General features: G+C 47.1%; 1 protein-coding gene across 10 annotated transcripts in view; it reads right to left on the minus strand.

Moving 5' to 3' along the window:
* neto1l (neuropilin (NRP) and tolloid (TLL)-like 1, like) overlaps positions 1 to 22,234 on the minus strand; it is a 414,770-nt gene that overhangs the window by 346,247 nt on the left and 46,289 nt on the right. Inside the window, exon 5 of one of the 10 annotated variants that reach the window (XM_072467147.1) lies at positions 12,520 to 13,711. The exons of the other annotated variants lie outside the window; for them this stretch is intronic. Within the exon in view, the coding sequence (XP_072323248.1) occupies positions 13,707 to 13,711 (5 nt within the window). The 3' untranslated portion in view covers positions 12,520 to 13,706. Of the gene's footprint in view, positions 1 to 12,519; positions 13,712 to 22,234 lie in introns of those variants that run through there. 10 annotated transcript variants of the gene reach the window in all.

Consider the following 22,234-nt stretch of genomic DNA (forward strand, 5'->3'; position numbering starts at 1 on the left):
AGCATCTTTTGCCCAGCACAAGCACAATTGCGGTAAAATTCCAGGAGTGGTCACCATTACAGGTCCCGATCCTGAGCCCCAGAAACAATACGGTTTTCCACAGCAAGCCGAGGGCAAAATAGCTATAGTAATTCAAAGTTTACTGAATCAAGATGTAATTCGTCCCATAGCCTCAACAAACAATGCCCCGATTTGGCCCGTAAGAAAACCAGATGGTTCATGGAGACTGACCATTGATTATAGAGAATTGAACAAAGTAACTCTGTTAGCAGCCCCCACCATTGCCACGAGTCCCAAGACCATGTTAAAGCAGGGACTACAGTCAAAGGTTTTCACGGTTCTGGACATTAGCAATGGCTTTTGGTCCATTCCATTGGATAAAAAGTGCCAGTACAAATTTGCGTTCATCTTCCAAGGACAGCAATACACGTGGGCATGCCTTCCACAAGGTTCTCCACAACTCCACCTCCATTTATCACAGACAATTGGCTAATGGAGTATCAAAATGTCTCATTCAGTATGTGGACGACTTGCTCCTACAGCCTGACACCAAGGAAGAGCACATTTCGCTTCTCTCCGAACTATCAGGTCTCCTAAAAGAAATTGGATGTAAAATCAACCCCAAAAAAGTCCAAATTCTCCAAGAAAAGGTTACTTATTTAGGTCCAGCCATAACGCATGCTAAGCTTGAGATAGAGCAAATGCGTACTGATTCAATTGTTAAACTACCCTTGCCCCATAATGTTACAGCACTCCGGTCATTTTTAGGACAGGTTGGTTACTGCAGGACCATATAGACGGTTTTGCCACAAAGGCAGCCCCATTTTCCGAGCTCCTTAAGAAACAAGCCCCATGGAAATGGCTTCCACAGCACACGGATGCCGTAGATGCATTGAAATGCGCCCAAAGTACAGCTCCCGTTTTTCAGGCACCAGACACACACTCCCCACACAAGATAGAGGTAGCGACCACCGACCGAACCCTTTCGATCATACGTCTCCAGAAAAGGCATGATCGTTTAGGACCCGTAGTCTATGCCTCACGAGTTTTAGATCCGGTAGAGCAAGGATTTTCTGCCTGTGAAAGGCACTTGCTCGCAGTTTTTTGGGCTGTTCAGTACTTCGCCTACGTTACAGGACTCAACCCCGTAACCATTTTGACCGATCACACCCCGACACAGCTACTGTTAGACGGTAGACTAAAAGACGGTACAGTAAGCCAAATTAGAGCAGCGCGCTGGACCCTACTCCTACAAGGACGCGACATTACAGTAAAGAGGACAAACACGGCTAAAGCGACAGCAAAAATTCTAACCCAGCAAATATTTACTAGATGGGAACTCCCCTGTAGTATTGAGTCAGACCAAGGTTCGCAGTTCACAGGAAGCGTAATGAAAAACGTCCTAACAATTTTCGGAATTAAACAGAATTGTCACATTGCCTATCACCCACAATCCAGCGGGATTGTGGAATGCATGAACTGAACCCTAAAGGCAACACTTAGGAAGATGGTACAACAACATAATACGACATAGGACACAGTTCTCCCATTCGCACTGATGTTTATTAGAAACACGCTGTCGAGTTCGACCGGATACACCCCCACACCCTCATGATCGGACGACCCATGAAGGGTACCGAGTATTTATTTGGACTTGATTTGGCCAGCCCCACAGTCACCGCCCTTACCCACGAAAAAGCGATCCAACAAATAATGGAGAATATTAAAGCAGCACAGCTCGCTGCAGCTGTTCGACTAGGCGCTAGGAAAAAGCAGAGTAAGGCCTGCTTTGATAAAACAGTACACCCGGTAGAGTATACAGTCAGACAGGAAGTCATGATCTCCCTATACAATCCGAGTTCATTCCTCTCCCCCAAATTTGCAGGACCCTATACAATTTCTGACAAAGTAAGCCCCTCAGTTTATAAGATTACATATCCAAATGGAAAGTCAGGATGGTTTCACATAAGCCAGCTTAAGGTTTATAGAATGCAGTGCAGCCACTCACACCACATTTCACTGGCGATAGCAGACAATGAAGACCCGCCCACTGGCAACCGAATCCAACCCTCCCCAAGCCAGGACAGCACGTCCACAGACACGACTTTGACTCCGCCCCCAGAGACCAGTTTCCGCCTCACACTTGATTCGGCCGCTAGCGATAGCGACAGCGAAAGCACTACGGACGTACTTGAAATCCCCGACCAATGGCAAAACAGACCAGGCCCCAGTCACTACAGCCCCTGTAACACTGACCATGAAATGTTTGGCCCCTCAGAGACCATTTATTTGCCACTACCAGAACCTGACCCACCGCCTGACGATAGCGATCCCCTGCCTTGCCGCTACCGCCCGACAGGATCAGAAACAATGGCACCGCGATAGCTCTTATCGACTGATAAGAAACAACGAGATGGATCCCACATCAGCACAGAAACTCCAGTCCCGGGTTTGGCAACCGAGAGATGGTGACGAGTCAAAGTCTGATTCCCACCATGCTAACCCCTTTCTGACCCTTTTCGGAATGGAACCCTGAGGTGTCCAGATGATGAGAGAAAGGAACCGATTGAGATTTACGGTGATTACGCATCTATTCTCTGATGGAGCCTGCCGGGTTTTTTTTGGTTTGTTTTTTAATGTTGAATGTTTGTCTCTTGTACGACTTTGTGTGTCGATCTCATCCCAAAATTCTTGATGCTGTCATAACTACCTCTTCGACGCCACATGGTAGTTAAAGGAACCAGTTTGTCGGAAGTCCATATGTATTCAAATTCTTTCCGTTCTTGTAAGGTCACCCAGGGAGCAGAGTAACGGCACTTATCCCCACCCTGCCTGAGGACCCCCTATGTATTTGGTCAGCCAATCTCGGGTAGTGGAGCAACGGCACTGATCACCGCCCTACCTGGGGATTGCATCCATTCTTGCCCTGCCGCGGCTCATACGCACCCCATTCGGAAAGTTCTTTTCAAATCTCTTTTACTGTTCTTTTCATAGTGTGGTTTAAAGAATGCACTTTGCCACAGTTTTTGTTTGCCCTCCGACGATCCTTCAGTCACTAACCCCCAACTACTATTTACATGTACAAACACTTGGTTGAAACAAATTTGAATTGTCCGGCCACTCAGCGCATCGACCACAGGCTACGTGATTGCTTGCACTGTGACAGAATTTCTTTCTCGGATGTCTTGTCTCCCAAATGGTTGGTTTAAAAAAAAAAATGAGGGAGTCACATATGGTGACAATTCTAAACGGGAAATTGATGTTAAGGAGAAACAGACAGACAAACGAGATATTAAACAACAAGATAATAACAGATATTATGCTTGAACCCCCAGGAATATACGAATATACCAGGAGACAGAAGAAGACAAAGACAAAATGAAGACGGACCTGATGAGTTGCATCATGATCGTCGTTGGATCACGACAGTTGCGCGCATTATAAGCCCCTACATCCTTCACCACACAGGCCCTAAACATGACCACCCAACATGATACTCCCAGCACGGACACTAGACCACACATAGAAACAGCCACTGATACCTCCACATGGTGCGTAATATCATAAAGTGGTATTCCCTTTCTTACACGGCAGAAGCCCTATTGACAGCACGGGCAGCACGGTAGCATTGTGGATAGCACAAATGCTTCACAGCTCCAGGGTCCCAGGTTCGATTCCGGCTTGTGTCACAGTCTATGCAGAGTCTGCACATCCTCCCAGTGTGTGCGTGGGTTTCCTCAGGGTGCTCCGGTTTCCTCCCACAGTCCAAAGATGTGCGGGTTAGGTGGATTGGCCATGCTAAATTGCCCATAGTGTCCAAAATTGCCCTTAGTGTTGGGTGGGGTTACTGGATTATTGGGATAGGGTGGAGGTGTGGACCTTGGGTAGGGTGCTCTTTCCAAGAGCCGGTGCAGACTCGATGGGCCGAATGGCCTCCTTCTGCACTGTAAATTCTATGATTCTATGATTATAGCAATACTTTGCAGTGTCGTCTAGATACGCAGACTTCTGAAATGGCGAAGGAGAGCCTCCCGCTCCCCAGTATACACACTCAGAGCCCCTTTTTTCGGACTTCAACAGACCCCCCCCATTCTTTCTGAATAATAAAATCCGCGGTTTTTCAAGACAAATTACTCTCTCTATAAATGGCATAAGTGTTAAGTCGAAATGTGATGCTGCTATTGTTTATTTTGTACTGTAATATAAGTTCTTTTGGTTATTAGTAAGCAGCATAAGTGTAGTTTAGATAAGGACAGTTAGAGGTTCCCCTGTTTGTGTAAAGAAGTTGAAATGCATGGTTGAATGTGATAGTGCCCCCTTAGATTTTTTTTTATAGATGTGTGATGTATTAAAACCTAGATAAATGTTCCAATCCACAGGACAGATTAAGATAGAACCTGTCCTTGATTGAGGGTACCCGGCATACCAGAGAACAGAAGAAGGTTCAGTAGTGTGATCTAGCTTCGCGTTGAGGATCAAGAGGACAGACTGTAGCCATCTGGGATGGCCACTTACAACAAGTAACGTGGACGTTCACAAAGCCTGAAGGGAAATATGGACAATGTAAGATTCAGGCAGGCACAGAGCCTGAATGTATATTTGTGAGCAGAGAATCCAGACAGCATCAAAACCCCCAACCGATTAGCATTTAATGGCCCACCTCCGTTAGACAAAGGACTGATACTCAGGTAACCGATACAATTCCAGACATTTCTGCGCCACTCCCTTTACTCAGGAAGCGTAAACAGCAAGGTCAATGACCGCTTAGGACACGCCCAGCCACCAAGGCACCTGCCCCTTTATTGGCTCAGATCGAAGGCAGTGATCGAGAACTGCCCAATTCATTGGGTCCAAACCTAAGGACCGCCCAAAAGAGCGCGAAATTCCCCAAGGATAAAGAGAGACACTGCCATGTGTTCGACATCTTTTGGACCTGACGCTCCAGCAACGTCGATCTCCAATTGCAGCACCACCAGAAGCAAGTTCAAGTTCAACGCTCGCTACCAGACAGATGATCCGAGCCGAACCATGGTTACTTGTCCAGACCCGGCAGCTCCAGATTCGAGGAAAGGCCACTGTTCCTCTGACCTAAGCAGGGTGCCTGAAGTAAAGTACAGGCTGTCATAGTTGTTAATGTAGTTTAGCTCGTAGTGTATGTTGCATGTGTAAGTTAATCTTGTGTGTAAATAAAGTACCATTGATCTTGAACTAACTAATTGGTTATTTGGCTCTTTGATCGATACCCGGTTGAACTTTGTGGCGGTATCATTTGATATCTGGCGACTCTGAGCGCATATCATATCAATATCTAGATAAAAGAAGGGCAACCTTATTGACTGCCATAGTTAGAGCAAGTAAAGATAGCAACATATTGCCGAATGATGCAGAGCACCAGAGCTCATCAGAGAGCGGGTTATCATCGTCCTCCATCGCATGGATAAGACTGCCAACTCAGGGCCCGCACCCCATAATGTGGCAGCTAGTATCACAGAGGGGGTTGCAGGTTGGGGAGGGGTGTCTGGGGATGGTGCATGGGGTTGGAACACGGAGTCCATGTCCCTGGCCAGTTCCCCCCCCCCCCCCCCCCCCCGCGACCCTAGCTGGTGAACCTGGTGGCGATCAGAGTATCCAGTGCGGATTGGCGCTCCGCCCAGCATTTCCGCCTGTCCTCATTCATTTCAGCCCACGTGCAGAAGTGCATGTCACAACAGATACCTCAGAAAATGCGATTGGAGCTGTCCTCTCACAGTATATTGAAGGTTGCAAATGGCCATTCACTTATTCATCATGCCCTGTTGTTGAAAGCTGAATGCAAATGCTCTGCTGAAGAACGGAAATCACTAACCTGCCTCTTCATACCTGATATGGGAAAAAGTTAACTCTCCACACTTGGCCTTCACCTGTATAACTTCAAGGTTGAGTGTTTCACAGATTAATGGAATCAATTCATCATGCAGAACCACATTCTCATGTTCATGGATCTCAGTGTTGCCATCAGATGTCTTTGTATCTCAAAGACTTAGAGAAAGCTGACAAGCTGTAATAAGTGACTCAATGTATATATGTTTGTGGTTTAGGATGATTTAATTTAAAAAAAGGTGTTGGATTCTCCGATTCTAATGCAATGTCCCCATTCCGACGTGGGAACGGTGGCGTATTACGACAGACGATAAAGCTGTAAAACGGCTACCGATCCTCTGATTGACTGGGGCTAGCATCAAGGCGGCATAGAGCACATGGCTCTAGCTGCTGATATGGGCCAGAGAATTCCCGGGTCCGTGCTCGCGCATGCGCACAGCCGTGGCCTGCGGTGGCTGAGCCGTGCTACATGGCGGCAGCCGCTCGTGGACCCATCCCACAAATTAGTCCCCCCCTTTGGCTGGCTCGCGTGCCCCGGACCACTGCCCAACAGTGCCCCCAGGAACTGATAAAGTCCCCTCTTCCCACGGATTGGCCCTCCCCTGACTGTGGCGGCGCTGGACTGAGTCCGCAGCTGCCACGTCAAGTTCCCGACGGATGAGACCACATGCGACCGACGCTGTTGGGAACTCGGCCAGTCGGGGGCGGAGCATCGGGGGTGGGCCTTAGGCAATGTCCTGAGGCCATCATTACGGCGCACGGTGTACTCTCCAAGTACGGCACCTTGGAGGGGGCGGAGCATCGCGAATGTGGCACCGCCCCCGATTCGGTCGGAAACTTTGATTCTCCGGCCAATCGCCGAACCCGATTCCGGCATCACTGACCAGAGAATCCAGCCCAAGGTCTTTAGTTCTCCAAGGAGGAAAAGATATGAGATTCTCTGGCCTCCCTGTGGCATGTTTCTTAGCGGCAGAAGATGGCCTGCCATTTTCCAGTGGTAGGATCTTCTGGTCCAACACTGTCAATGGGATCTCCCATTGAAAGCACCCCACGCCGCTAGGCAATATACAACGCTGTGACCATGGCTGGGGTGCGCTTTTGGCGGGACCGGAAGATCCCACCAGTGTGAACAGCCAGAAGATCTCGCCCATAGTGTTCAATTTTTCTGTGTTTGATTATGTGGGTCTGTTAAATGTTGATGCTCACCATTCCTTAATCGGTTAGGTCTGGGCATGGACTCAGAGAAAAAATAAACAGACTGGAGAAAAAATTGGAAGCTAGAGCTGGAAGCATGCAATAGATATTTTAAAGCATTAAAAGAAAACTGTTACACACACAGAAACTGGTGTCATCTCTGCATAGATCCTAGATTATAAAATATGCACCATGGATCACTCACTACAGGCAGTTTAGAATGGCAATCCAACTTCACCCATCCAAACCTATTAAGCAGCTGATTCGTTGAAACCAATTCCAAAGATTATTTTCCTATGTCTCCGGGTTTTGAATGTCACAATTGATCTGGTAGTATAATTATATATAGTGACCAGCTCCTTATTTTATAAAGGACATCAAATACCTCCCAAATTGTGGCATTAACACCCCAAACAAGCCGACACAGCTACAAGAATTTAGTTTATTAGTGCTTCCCTTAATGGGTTAATATGAACTGAAACAAATAGCATTTCCTATCTTTTCCCAAAATAGTTTTAAATACCTAGCATAAGTAAACATAGGTGTAAAACAATATGGAGCCACCTCACGAACATCAAAACAAACTGGGTTCAATTAAATGACTTGGATTAGGGGTGCTGGTGGCGCAGTGGTATTGTGGCTGAACTAGTAAACCAGACACCCAGTGTAATGTTCTGGGGAACCCAGGTTCAAATCATACCCTGCAGATGGTGAAATTTGAATTCAGTAAAAATCTGGAATTAAATGTCAAATGAAGATGGTGAAACTGTTGGGGCAGCATGGTAGCACAGTGGCTAGCACAGTTGCTTCACAGCTCCAGGGTCCCAGGTTCGATTCCCGGCTTGGGTAACTGACTGTGCGGAGTCTGCACGTTCTCCCCGTGTCTGTGTGGGTTTCCTCCGGGTGCTCCAGTTTCCTCCCACAGTCCAAAGATGTGCGGGTTAGGTGCATTAGCCATGATAAATTGGCCTTAGTGTCCAAAAAGGTTAAGTGGGGTTACTGGGATATGGGGATAGGATGGAGGCGTGGGTTTGAGTAGAGTTCTTTTTCCAGGGGCCGGTGCAGACTCAATGGGCTGAGTGGCCTCCTTCAGCACTGTAAATTCTATGATTCTATGAGGCAATATCCGTAAATGAAGAAACATCAGAACTCACATTAAATCAGCTAATTTAGCTCACTGGTCTGGTTTCCCAACTTGTTTTTTTCTCTCTCTACTGCATTTGACTTGACTTGATTTAACACAGGAAGTCACAGATAGGTGTAGCATGATATCAAATCTAGTCAACTTGACATTGTTCGTGTGCCATGAAATTAGATCATACAGTGCCAAGAAAATCTGATGTACAAAGCTGCACTGTCACATAGTGTTGAGGGAATGATGCATTTTATAATGATAATCTAAGCGGATCATTGGAAAATGCACAGCTAGAGAAACCCGGTGAAACTGTGCCAGCACAGTGCTGCAGTAACATTTTTCATCAATTCTGCTGTGAACTTTAATATTCCCAATAGGCCATTCTTTATGTACAGCCATTTCCTGATTGCATGTCAAGAGTTCGAGAACAATATGCACTTCAGAAAGGACGTGCTGGAGATGCAATAATGAGGAGGTACTTCTTTGCTTAACTGTTAAAATATTTGCATACTTGTCCCAGTTGTAGAGCAATGCGGTCTGCAAAGATAGACTGCAGTTGGTTTTGTTACAAATAATGGTACACTGGGGGTCAAACCTGCCATTCCTTGAGATTGAATTGTGGTCCACCAAGGGTCCGAAGGGTCCCAAGCCAAATGAGTCCTGTCAATATTAATCCAGTGGAGTAAGTGCAAGAATCTTGCAATGCACCTTTTTATTCTGTCCAGATTCACTGCAATCAAAGGATTATGTTGTCACCCTGAAAATGTACTGCGGTCTTAATTCTATAATTACTGCTTTCACGTCATTTATGGAATAGATTTACTATATAATATGCAGCCTTCTTGAACATAATGTGTTGTTGACAAGCATGATTTTATTTCCTCTCGTTGCTTCACCAATATCAGTAAATGATGTTTACTTATTTTTAGAACAAAGTTTGTTAAGAGGGCCTGGGGCTCTCACCAGGTAAAGAGAAGATTGAGAGCAGTGCCATCTGATTTAGACACTCAAGGGGAGGTCATGTTATTGGCACAGCAAGGATTCTGCACCTTCACCAGAGGTTGGAAGATAATTGGGTGAGGATAGGATTAAAAATATAATAACTACACCTTAGATGATTGCTCAGGTCTATTGAATGAATTTCATTTTTATTGCCTCCGTTGACAAGGCAATTAAAAACCAATTTTTTTCCCCCCTTTCAATCTTATTAATTAAATATTTTGACTGTTTACACTAGATTAAATCCTCAGTAAATTTACAAGTTAAATTAATTTATCACAGACCAATCGCTTTCAATTTTCGGCAGCAATGCATGACGACACCTCACACCACTCCACCACTCTCAGTCAACCAGAACACAACACTTTTAATCAATTAATAGTCACTTAAGGACTTCATCCCAATGTCTCTGGTATTTTACCTGAGGCCTACACCATATCAGAAACCCAGCAGTTTTAGCTGCAGAGGGTGATGGCGTGCAAAGTGGGAGAGGGGATTTGGGGTCGATGGGGGTGAACCTACTTTATGCGCTTCCCGGGCCTTCTGGAGATAATACTCTTCCTCCCAAAATCATTCCCCCCCCCTCTCAATTCACCATCCGCCCTAGCCTCTTGAACCCAGCCCAACACCTCTCAACCACTTCGCCAAAGTCAGGACCTGCCTGTAGTCCCAGCAATGACCATCACTCCTGGCTGGCCCTACAGAACTGCTGACTATCCAATTGGCTGACAGCTCTCTAAAAATCATAGAATCCTAGAATTCCGCCAGTACAGAAGGAGTCAATTCGGCCCAATGATGTCTGCACGACCCTCCAAACACGCACACTACCGAGACTGACACCCTCGCCCCTGCCCCATCCCCGCAACCCCCATAACTCCACCCAACCTTGGTACATTAAAGGGCAATTTAGAATGGCCAATCCACCTAACCCACACATCTTTGGCCTGTGGGAGGAAACTTGAGCACCCAGAGGAATTCCACGCAGACACGGGGAGAAACTCCACCCAGACAGTCAACCAAGGCTGGGATCAAACCCAGGTCCCTTGCGCTGCAAGGCAGCAGTGCTAAGGCAGTACCTTCTCGCAAGGAAGGAGGGGAAGTATTGCTTTTCAAAGGGTCATGTCATTGTTATCATGGCATGCCCTGTTGATTCTGCCTGTGATATACTGAGATGCTTCTGGTGTTACTTAGGGCTGTTAACTGGGGTGAAGAGCCACAAATAGGGGGAGGGCAGTATAAAGGATATAACTATGATGCAATATCACATGATTCAGTAACAGAGATCTGGAAGGAAGAAGTCCAACCTTATGTAGAATTACTGAGACATACATAAGGGGCTGGATTTTCCGAGCCTCCGTGCTGAAATCGCGTTTGGCGCAGGGGTGGAGAATAGTCGCCAACCCGGAAATTGTGACCGGCGCCACTCCTGTGATTTCCCTGAAGAATCGCTCGGGAGTTTCTTGTACACGAACTACGCGCAAAACTGGCCGAGTTCCCGACAGTGTAGTTCTAATCACCGATCGGCCATCAGGAACATCAGATGGCGGTTGCGGACTCAGTCTGCGGCTGCCCTGGTGGGGGGACGGAGGGATTGATCACCGGGGTGGGGGGCCTCATGGGTGGCCAGGGGAGGGATCGGGCATCACGGACCCGTGACGCGCGCGATCTGGGGGGTCCTACATTTTTGGTGCCGCTCTGCGGTCCGAGTGCGTCATGGCCCACAGGGTGGTTACTGCAAGTCGCCGCCGTGCGCTGGCGCGGACACCCGACCAGAAGTGTGGGGATCCGTATCCGCAGCCAGAGCTGCGAGGAGCACTCCAGGCCCTGCCAGCCCCCTGCAGGTAAAAGAATCACTCAGGACTTTCTTAAGGAAAGTCCAGAGTGAAACGCCAGCCATCTCCCCATTATTGCTGAATCTAGCCCTAGAGCTGTAAATAAAAAATAAAGGGCAAGATTTTTTTGTTTGGGCGACTATGTTCTTCTGCTGGAGATGAATTGCACGTTATTTCTGCTCAATTTTCATCTCAGCACTTCAACATCACTCAAGCGTGAAGGGCATGATTGGAAAGCACTTAACTCCCTTTGATGTGGTGGATGTTTATAAACATTGAGGTTTCAGAACTGAGACTTAAATATCAATGAAGAAGATGAATGGAGCAAGGCTCACAGCTGTTTTCTAGAATCTGCCAATCACAGCCCACTACCAGAAATGAATGAATGTCTTGCAGCTAATGGATCAGAGGGGTTTAAACCCAGGTACACAGCTGTTCTCTTTTCCGGAATGGACACATAGAGATTTCAGGTGACTGTTACAACTGTAATTGTTTTAACTGCACCTGTCAGGACTGCCCTCTAGCTTCCAGTAAGAAGTCTTACGACACCAGGTTAAAGTCCAACAGTTTTGTTTCAAATCACTAGCTTTCGGAGCACTGCTCCCTCCTCAGGTGAATGAAGAGGTATGTTCCAGAAACATCTGTAAAGACGCAATTACGTGCAAATGCTCGCATTCAAAGCATTGTCTTGCATCTTTGACTTTATCTATATATATGTTTCTGGAACATACCTCTTCATTCACCTGAGGAAGGAGCAGTGCTTTCATCAATTAGCATCCTCCCACTGGCGTGTGGATGTGAATCCTGATCCCACCGCAAGTGGGCTGTGGGAGCATAGCAGTCGGATCGGCGCCTGGCACAAACGTCAATTTTGGCCGGACACCCGATTCCAGACCAGATCGCAATTCGTGATCCCGCACCAAGGAGTGGTGTATTTAGCCCAATGGTTTTTACAAACTAGTTTTAAGCTGCTTTCTTAGGGAAATAAACAAACCCTCAAGAGCTCCATTTAGACCTGAACATAAGGTGAATCATGGTGGCAGCAGACAGTGACTAAAAGACCCAGAAAACCTCCAAGAGAAAATTACAAGATCTGACAGACCTACTGATTCTTCGAAGAATAATAAAAAAAGAAAATTGACTGAAGACTGGTCTAAAAGCTCAGGGCATTTTGGTTGCCGGGGTTGCAAGCTGAGACAGAGGAGTCTGGACAGCAGTGAGCACAGACCAAAATCAGCGACCGTACCACTGAACAGACCCTGCACTTAGGACACTGTCTTTCCCTGGAACTTTCCAAAGCTGTGAATGCTCGCAGCAGATTCAGCACTGGGACAACTGGAGAAAAATATTTTCCCGATACAGAACGGCTTCAGGTTTGCACAAAAAGGAACAAAAGGATAAGGTTAGTACTTTACTCTCTGCAGTTGGAACTATTGCCGACAACAAATAAGCAACATTGGGAATTGATGAGGATTTAAGATTTTACTGTGAATTCCTCAGTAATTTTGAGGTTTTCGAATGTTGAAATACAAATTTTGAAAAGGAAATAAAAACAGAATGCATGAATTTGTTCATTAAGGATCAAGACACATGTCACGCCAAGAAGTCATGGAACAAACTATATATATTACATAAGCATTGATTTTCTCGGCAACATGCCGTTCGCGTGGGATTTTCTGTTCCCGCTGCTTATCAATTGGATTTACAATTGAAGCCACACACACTGCAAGGATACCCATGGGCCAGGGTGCACTGCTGGCAGGAAAAGAGAATCCCAATGAGTGGAGAATTCCGGCCATTATCTAAAATTATTATTTAAAAATGGACAAAGGCTTTACCCTCACTGAAGCTACGACTGTCTACGACTCACAAAAAAGTAATTTCTAGTCTTCAGAAATCCACATCAAATTTGTTATCTCTAAAGATGGCATTAATGTCTCCTATTACCACTGGAATCAAATCACAAGGAAATGCACAATGGCCCCTTTATATTTTGGAGGCAAAACTTTGGCCTGATCTATCTGCGAGGATGAAGGGCATTGAATCCTTTGGTAAACTGATGAATGGATCAAATAGTAACCTTCTCAAGGATCCAAACCAGAAATACACATCCTTGTTCAAACTAAGAACATGACTGCCCCCCACCCTTGTCAAGCTGATATAACCTGTAATATTGCCTTGTAAAGGTAAAGGAGGCAGTCTGCCATTTTCCATCAATAAAACTGCAGCAGAACCAGAGCTCTGTCTCAGTTTAAATTTTGGGTTATCACTTCAGTAACCATGACAACAAAGTGGTGTTCTGGAATGACCACAGTTCTGAAGCCCAATAGCTCAATTAAAATCTGTGTGCACTTCACTCAATTAAACAAATCAGTGGAATGTGTGGCCCATCTGATGGTATCAGTGGATGAGAGTTTGTAAAATTAGCTAGAAGTACCCTATTAACCAAATTAGATGAAAACAGCAGATTTGGCAGTTGCCTCTGGACACGGAATCCAGGCTGCTCACCACTTTAAAATGCCATTCAGTCAATATTGCTTTAATTTCATTCAGAATTGCTTCTCCACCTGAAATATTCCAGGGAACAATGTCTCAGGTCTTCGAGGGCATGGAAGGAGTAATGTGCCATATGGACAACATACAAGGTTCCTCGTGTGAAGAAGATGACCACAGAGTGAGAGCTGTCATCAACCTGCAGGAAACGAGTTTAATATTGAATGAGAAAGGTGAATTTGCAAAGTACGATTAAATTTCTCAGGTACATTTCGCACGATTCAGGAATAACAGCCTACCCACCAAAAACTAAGGTGATTAGAGTCCCCACAACTCAGGGAGTTGCAAAACCTCCTTGGGATGGTCAGCCAAATTGGCAGGTTCCCTACAAAATCTGGCAGAAAGCAATGAGCTGCTGAGACAGTAGTTGAGACAAGGTCAACAGTGATACTTCAATGTGGACCAGAAAAATGCTTTTGACAAGATCAAAAAATATTCTGGAATTCTGGTGCACTACAATCCAGAACTGCTGACCATAATAATAACAGATGTATTGTTTACAGATCTGGCTGGAGTTTTCATTCAAATACAAAAATGATGGTAAACATAGACCAGTTTATCATGCCTCAAGATCACTCATAGACACTAAGAAAAGTTATACAGCAATTGAGAAGGAAGCATTGACAGCAACCTGGACGGGTGTGAAATTTTCAGATTACGTGATGGATTGAGGTTTAAAATTGAAACCAATCACAGCATTTAGTTACCCTTCTTAACCAAAAGGAGATTGCAAAAATTCCGCCTAGAACTCAAGACTTCAGACTCGAAGACTAATGAGTTATGATTCAGTAATTAAGCACGTTCAAGGGAAGTACCAAATGGTGGCAAGCGCACCATCAGGAATACCAGCGGAAGAAACTCTTTCTTTAAATAAATTGAAAGTGCCTAATTATTTTTTTTCCAGTTAAGAGGCTATATTGCCAATCCACCTACCCTGCACAGCTTTGGGTTGTAGGGCTGAGACCCACACAGACACGGGAGAATGTGTAAACTCCACGCAGGCAGCGACCAGGGGCCGGGATCAAACCCGGGTCCTCAGTGCCATGAGGCAGCAATGCTAACAACTGCGCCACATTGCCGATTCAGTGGAAGAAATTGAACGGTAAGATTTGAATGTCAACAAGGCAGGGGAAGCACATATTTCACTCATTACCAAACACCTACCGGCTACGGAAAAGAGGCTACAAGTGATGAAACAAGCACAACAGCAGGATGAAAAATGCACCAAAAATAAAGGAAAACTGCCAGAAAGGATGACCAGATTATACTCCGAACAACACAGTACTACAACACAGAAAACAGAATTGGCTTTTTTTAAGTTTTTAATGACAGCATACTCATCTCAGGAACATTTTGAGTCTGAGATTCTTCAAAAAAATTCATCAAGGTCACTTGGGGCAGCAAAAACTAGAGCAAAAGTCCAGCAGTCAGTCTAGTGCCCAGGCTTTACTCATTCTATAGATGGACTAATCATAAATTGCTTTGCGCATGCAATGGAGAGCAGAGAGAACCAATATTACCCTCCACTTTTCTGTCAAGGTCAGGGGATTGCCTGGAAATAGAATTATTTGAATTTAAAGGAAAGGTATTTATTATTGTCATTGATTACTACTCCAGATGGATTGAAGTGAACTGATCACCCAGCATCATGGCAGATGTTGTGTTATGCTTCTTCATGTAGCATAAGCTGCTTCCTTAATGTATACTCTGACAAAGGAAGGTTCAGACTTGGAGATAGATTAACACATTTATTGAACAGTTAACAATTCTCCTACTTGGATTTGACTCTCCTGCTGACCTTACTATAGTAACTCAATCTAACTAACCAGTCTGCTCCAATCCATGCGGTGGGTGTGATGCTTCCTGATCTGCCCCTGTCTCTCTGAGTGTCGCCTATGGAAAGAGAAAGAGCATGTGAGCCCTGTCCTCTTATATGGGTAATCCCCTTGTGGTAGTGTCACTTCTGGGTGTGTCTTGACTGCCCATTGGCATTGTCCTATCTTACTGACCTATTGGTTAAATGTCTGTGTGTCATGATGTCTCTGGTGCTCCCTCTAGTGTTTATTTAGTCGCAGTGTACCTACATTAACTCCTTGTGTATTTACAGTGATGCATATCACCACAGCAGACATAGTTATTCAGTCACTGAAGAGAACCTTCATGGCCCATAGCACCTTGGACATTTAGGATCAGACAATGGTCCACAATTTGCAAGTGCATTATTCCACTTGTAAAGGAATATGAGTTCATTCACGTGACTAGTTCACCTTGGAATCCTTAAGCGAATAGAGAAGCTGAAAGAGGTGTTTGAACCAACAAAGCATTGAGAAAAAGAATGAAGGTATTAACTTATCCCTTCTTAGTTACAAAATCCTCACTATTGCAAAACAGGTTCTCATCGCCATTGAAGGGAAGACAACTGAGAACACAACTTCCAGCTCTACAACTTAAACCAGGACCGAATATTACCTCCAATGATCACAGAATAGGCATAAACAGATTTGTGACTTCAACTTCAGGCAAAGAGCATGAAATTTAACACTGTTCCAATCGATGGAGAGTATGGATATGAGACCAACAAAAATAAGGCAGAATAATAGAAAGAGTTCCACAACCGAGATCTTAGAGGACTGTGGCAGACCAGGGAAATCAAAGGAGAAACTGTAACACCATAATATCCTTGGAAAGGAGCTGATAGAGACAAGGGGCGAAATTCTCCGGTATCGGCGCGATGTACGCCGACTGGCGCCCAAAATGGCGCAAATCATTTTGGCCCGCCAACCGGCGCGGCGCGATTCCCGCCCCCGCCGACGATTCTCCGACCCGGCGGGGGGTCGGAGAATCTCGCCCCAGGTTTGTAACTTTAAAACACAAGTAACCTGGGGCGAGATTCTCCGACCCCCCGCCGGGTCGGAGAATCGCCGGGGGCTGGCGTGAATCCCGCCCCGCCGGCTACCGAAGTCTCCGGCACCAGAGATTCGGCGGGGGCGGGAATCGCGCCGCGCCCGTTGGCGGGCCCCCCCCCCCGCTCGATTCTCCGGCCCGGATGGGCCGAAGTCCCGCCGCTAAAATGCCTGTCCCGCCGGCATAAATTAAACCACCTACCTCACCGGCGGGACAAGGCGGCGCGGGCGGGCTCCGGGGTCCTGGGGGGGGGGGGGGGGGGCGATCTGGCCCCCGGGGGGTGCCCCCACGGTGGCCTGGCCCGCGATCGGGGCACACCGATCCGCGAACGGGCCTGTGCCGTGGGGGCACTCTTTCCCTTCCGCCTCCGCCACGGTCTCCACCATGGCGGAGGCAGAAGAGACTCCCTCCAATGCGCATGCGCGGGAATGCTATCAGCGGCCGCTGACGCTCCCGCGCATGCGCTGCCCGGAGATGTCATTTCCGCGCCAGCTGGCGGGGCACCAAAGGCCTTTTCCGCCAGCTGGCGGGGCAGAAATTAGTCCGTTTTGGGCGCCAGTCGGCGGACATCGTGCCGTTTTCGGAGAATTTCGCCCCTGTTGTGGGCATTCAGATGTTTCCCTTCAGTAAGCAGGGGCGTGAGAGAAGGCGGAATTCTCCGGCCTCATCCGTCCAGCGACCAGAGAATCCCGCCCGAGGTCAATGGAACTCTCCATTTTCCATGGTTCACCCGTGGCGTTCTTTCGGCGAGCGGGGCGGAAGAATCCAGCCCTGAAAGCCTTCTTTGAACTTCCAAGTTCTAAACGCTTCTGCTAAGTTCTCTCAGAAAGCATCACACAGGAACCAATCACTGACCATTATCAGACAGACCATTGTCCCTGGCCAACCCACCAGTTGCTAGTTAACCAACTGAACCAATTCCCTCCAAACCTGGGGCAAGATTCTCCCGAAACGGCGTGATGTCCGCCAACTGGCGCCCAAAACGGCGCCAATCAGACGGGCATCGCGCCGCCCCAAAGGTGCGGAATGCTCCGCATCTTTGGGGGCCGAGCCCCAACATTGAGGGGCCAGGCCGACGCCGGAGGAATTTCCGCCCCACCAGCTGGCGGAAATGGCCTTTGGTGCCCCGCCAGCTGGCGCGGAAATGACATCTCGGGGCGGCGCATGCGCGGGAGCGTCAGCGGCCGCTGACAGTTTCCCACGCATGTGCAGTGGAGGGAGTCTCTTCCGCCTCCGCCATTGTGGAGACCGTGGCGGAGGCGGAAGGGAAAAAGTGCCCCATGGCACAGGCCTGCCCGCGGATTGGTGGGCCCCGATCGCGGGCCAGGCCACCGTTCGGGCACCCCCCCGGGGCCAGATCGCCCCGCGCCCCCCAGGACTCCGGAGCCCGCCCACGCCGCCTTGTCCCACCGGTAAGGTAGGTGATTTAATTTACGCCGGCGGGTCAGGCAATTTAGCGGCGGGCCTTCGGCCCATCTGGGCCGGAGAATCGAGCGGGGGGGCGGCCACCAACCGGCGCGGCGCGATTCCCTCCCCCGCCGAATATCCGGTGCCGGAGACATCGGCAACCGGCGGGGGCGGGATTCACGCCAGCCCCCGGCGATTCTCCGACCCGGCGGGGCGTCGGAGAATGTCGCCCCTGGTTCCTAAGATTCATTCGGTGCCGAAGAGTCTGGTTCGTCTCCCCAAAAACAAAACCTGGGACCACAGTGTCCTGGCAAGTAGGCTGTTTCAATTTTGTGCCTTCTGCTTAAAAGCACATCCTGATTATGGGTCCATGGACCAAAATAATAAAATGTAATAAAATAAGATATACATAGAGCGAGCTATAAATAAATAATCATGGTTTTTACAAACAACAGTCTTAAGTAGCTTTCTTAGGGAAGGAGGCATGCATTGAAGAGCCCCATCTAGACCCAAAACAAGATGAAACAGACGGTTCCCTTCCTTTCCCATCCTCAGTTTCTTCTCTTTCTTGCCATCTGTTTCCCACTGTCTTTTTCCCCACTTCACCACTTTTAGTTTACCTCAGTTTCTCGACCTTCAGTCTCTCCTCTTCTGCATGCTCTGTTTCCCTCTATCCTGTCCTTCGTTTCCCCTCTTCCCAGCCTCCTTTCCTTCAAGCTGTTTCCCCTCTTAATTATATTACCTCAGTTTCCTAATTTCCTGGGACTCTTCTCCATGCTATGTTTCTCCTCTTCTCCACCCTGTTTTTCTTCCTCAACACCTCAGTCTCCGCTCTTCCCTGCATTCAGTTTCACTTCTACCCCACCCTCAGTTTCCCGTTACTCTAAGCTCTCATTTTCCCCATCTCCTCCCGAGGTTTCACTCTTCTCTGCCCTCAGTTTCTTCTCCTCCCTGTCCTCCGTTTCCCCTCCTTACTTCCCTCCGTTTCACTAATTTTTCCCCTCAATTTCTCTCCGCCTCACCCTCAGTTTCACTCTTTCTCGCCCTCACTTCCCCTCCCACACACCCTAATTTTCCCTCCCACCCACCTCATTTTCCCCTCCCAACCTGAATCATTTTCTTTTCACGCCCTTTCCCTCAGTTTCCCCTCCTCCTCCCCCTCAAGTTCACCTCTTCGCAGCTCTCAATTTCCCCTCTTCATAGCACTCGGGTCCCCTCTTCCCCACTCTTGGTTCCTCCAATTATGTGTCCTCAATTTCTCCTCATCACTACTCCCAATTTCCCATATTATCCACCCTCTGTTTCTCCAATTCCCCTGCTCCTAAATGGTCTCCTGGTTATTGTAGAAAATCACAAGCAAAAACACTCACCTGCAAGATACCTGACATATATATGGTAAATGCAGGGACATTTATCCAGATCATGTGAACACACGTTACGTGTTCAGGCATTACATGGGCAAATGTCATAGGATTAGAATATCACATGGTCATACCTTCAGAGTTATGTCAGATCTAATAGTGAGATTTGGCAAGCCAAGGGCATCTCAGTTGCAACGCTCAACTGGGCTCAAAGTACAGCAGGGTGATTTACTTTGACACATACAACAGAGATACCTCCAAGTAGAGTTGACAACTCCATTCAGCAGACAGCATAGCAAAGTGAGATGAACCTGTGGATCTAATTGCCTTTTGAGGGGTATAAAAAGGTGAGTTATTTTTATATACTCGTTCGTGGGGTCTGGGCATCGCTAGCTAGGCCAACATTTATTACCCGGCCCTAATTACCCTTGAGAACGTGCTAGTGTGTTGCCTTCTTGAATTGCCGCAGTCCATGTGTTGTAGGATCATCCACAGTGCAGTTAGAAAGGGAGTTTCAGGATTTTGACCCGGCAACAGTGAAGGCACGATGATATAGTTCTAAATCAGGATGGTGTGCGTGGCTTGGAGGGGAACTTGCAGGTGGTGGTGTATATCCACTCCAGCGATTCCACCTTCATCAATGCAGATGCCCGAAGGCTGTGAACTTAACCCATACAGCACTTCCAACTGCACACCAGACCCCAGTTGACCCTCTCCACTTGTTTGATAGAACATCCAAAAGTGTGCTGCAACTGGAAAATCCTCAGCTTGCCAATCCCACTATTCGATCTGACACTTGATAAAACAAGTATTGGGGAGAAAGGGATAGGCCTCTGGCAAAACTGGAAACTCAAAAGCATGAGACGAAACATAAAAGAAGTATGAGAGGCAGGAACAGCCCAGCCTGATTCCTGGAGCCCCTCCCTGCTCCTTCAACTGGAGCCTGCCTCAGACAGGCGGTAGAACTGTCCAGCTTGGTCTAAAGAGTAATTTATATTCCCCAAAGCAGTCCTGTCAGCTTTACATTGAACTGTCTTACCAACACCTGTCAATTCACCTGCTTACCATTGAAGGCCCTGCATCTATTGTCCCCCACCAACAGCACAAACAATCCATGATTGTTGGTGAATATAACACAATAGCAGAATTAAAGGCCTGCTTTCTATTGAGTAACCCCGATTAGTAAGTGTGTATATCTTCGACATCAGGCAAAAATGGGATTGGGGCAGGGATTCTCCGAGCCCGCGACGGGTCAGATAATCGCCGGGGGAGCGGGGAATTCCCGCCACGCCGCTCCCACGCCGGGCCACCGATTCTCCGGTCGGCGGAGAATCTGCACCAATCGTGCCTGCGCGGTCGCCGCGGCACCGGTCGGGGGCCGCTGAAATAGGCTCCCGCAGCGATTCTCCGCGGGCGATGGTCTGAACTCCCACCGAGTCCCGCCGGCATGGTTCAAACCTGGTACCACCCGGCGGGAGCTCGGACCCCCGCTGTGGATGTCTTGGTGTGGGGGTGGGGGGGATCTTCCTCCAAATGAAATCCTTCTCGATTGACAGTCTCTTTGAACAAGAAGGTCTCTGTACGATCCATCCATTTCTCTACACCTCGGCATTTCTCTTTAAAGTCAGATACTTTAGTTCAATCTGATCACAGAGTCCCTTGTAATTCTCCAACACAGGAGCATTGGTTATCACAGCTTTCAGGCAGTCAAATGCCTGTTGAAACTCCGCTATCCATTGAAATTTTTGACATTTCTTCAGCAAGTCCATCAGCGGAGCGATCACGCTACAAAACCTTTGCAAAAATGTTCGATTAAATCCACTCATGCCAAGAAATCGCATTATTTCCCTTCGTCTTCAGGGTACCGGAAACTCCACAATAACTGTTGGTTTCACATCCCAAGTGACCATTCGACCCTGTCCAATTGTATGGCCAAGGAAAGTGACTTGGGCTTTTCCAAATTCACTTTTGGCTAGGTTTATCACCAAACCCGCCTCCTGAAGTCGATCGAATAACTCCATCAGATGTTTTAAATGTTCTTTCAATGTCTGGCAGAAAACTACCAGATCGTCGATGTATACTGCACAATTGGGTAATCCTGAAACAACTTTGGTAGTTAACCGTTGAAATGTGGGTGGTGCATTTTTCATGCCAAATGGCATAACTTTGAACTGGTGTGTACTATCTGGAGTCACAAAAGCTGAAATCTCCTTCGCCCTTTCGGATAAAGGTATCTGCCAGTAACCTTTAAGTAAATCCAGTTTGGAAATAAAAGCTGATTGTCCCAGTTTCTCAATGCAATCCTCCAAACGTGGAATAGGATAAGGGTCCGTTCTTGTAACTGCATGAACCTTTCTATAGTCCACACACAACTGTTGGGTACCGTTTGGTTTAGGTACCATCACTATGAGTGAGCTCCATTGGCTGCAACCCACTTCAATTATGCCATTTTTAAACATTCTCTCAATCTCTTTGTTAACCTGTGCCAATTTTAAAGGGTTAAGTCCATATGGATGTTGTTTGACTGGAACAGCATTTCCCACATCTACTTCATGTATAACGATTTTAGTACTTCCCAATTTACCTCTACAAACTTGCCCATGTGATATCAATAACTCTTTCAGGTCAGTTTGTTTTTCCTCTGGAAGGTAACTCAACAATTTATCCCAATGTTTAAGAACATCCTCATTTTCCAATTTAAGTTGAGGTACGTCAAGTTCACAGTCATCTGGATTTGGTTCGTCACTTTGAGTTAGAATCATTAAAACCTCCTCCTTTTTCTCTCCTTCCCTTTCAAAGTACCTTTTTAGCATATTCACATGACACACTTGGTGAGTCTTCCTTCTATCTGGTGTTTTTACTACATAATTCACCTCACTTAATTTTCTTTCAATCTGATAAGGTGCACAAAACCTTGCTTTTAAAGTTTCACCAACCACTGGTAACAACACTAAAACTTTATCTCCACTAGCAAAACTACAAACTTTGGA

This window comes from Scyliorhinus torazame, chromosome 11 (assembly GCF_047496885.1).
Source record: "Scyliorhinus torazame isolate Kashiwa2021f chromosome 11, sScyTor2.1, whole genome shotgun sequence".
NCBI classification, from domain to species: Eukaryota; Metazoa; Chordata; class Chondrichthyes; order Carcharhiniformes; family Scyliorhinidae; genus Scyliorhinus; species Scyliorhinus torazame.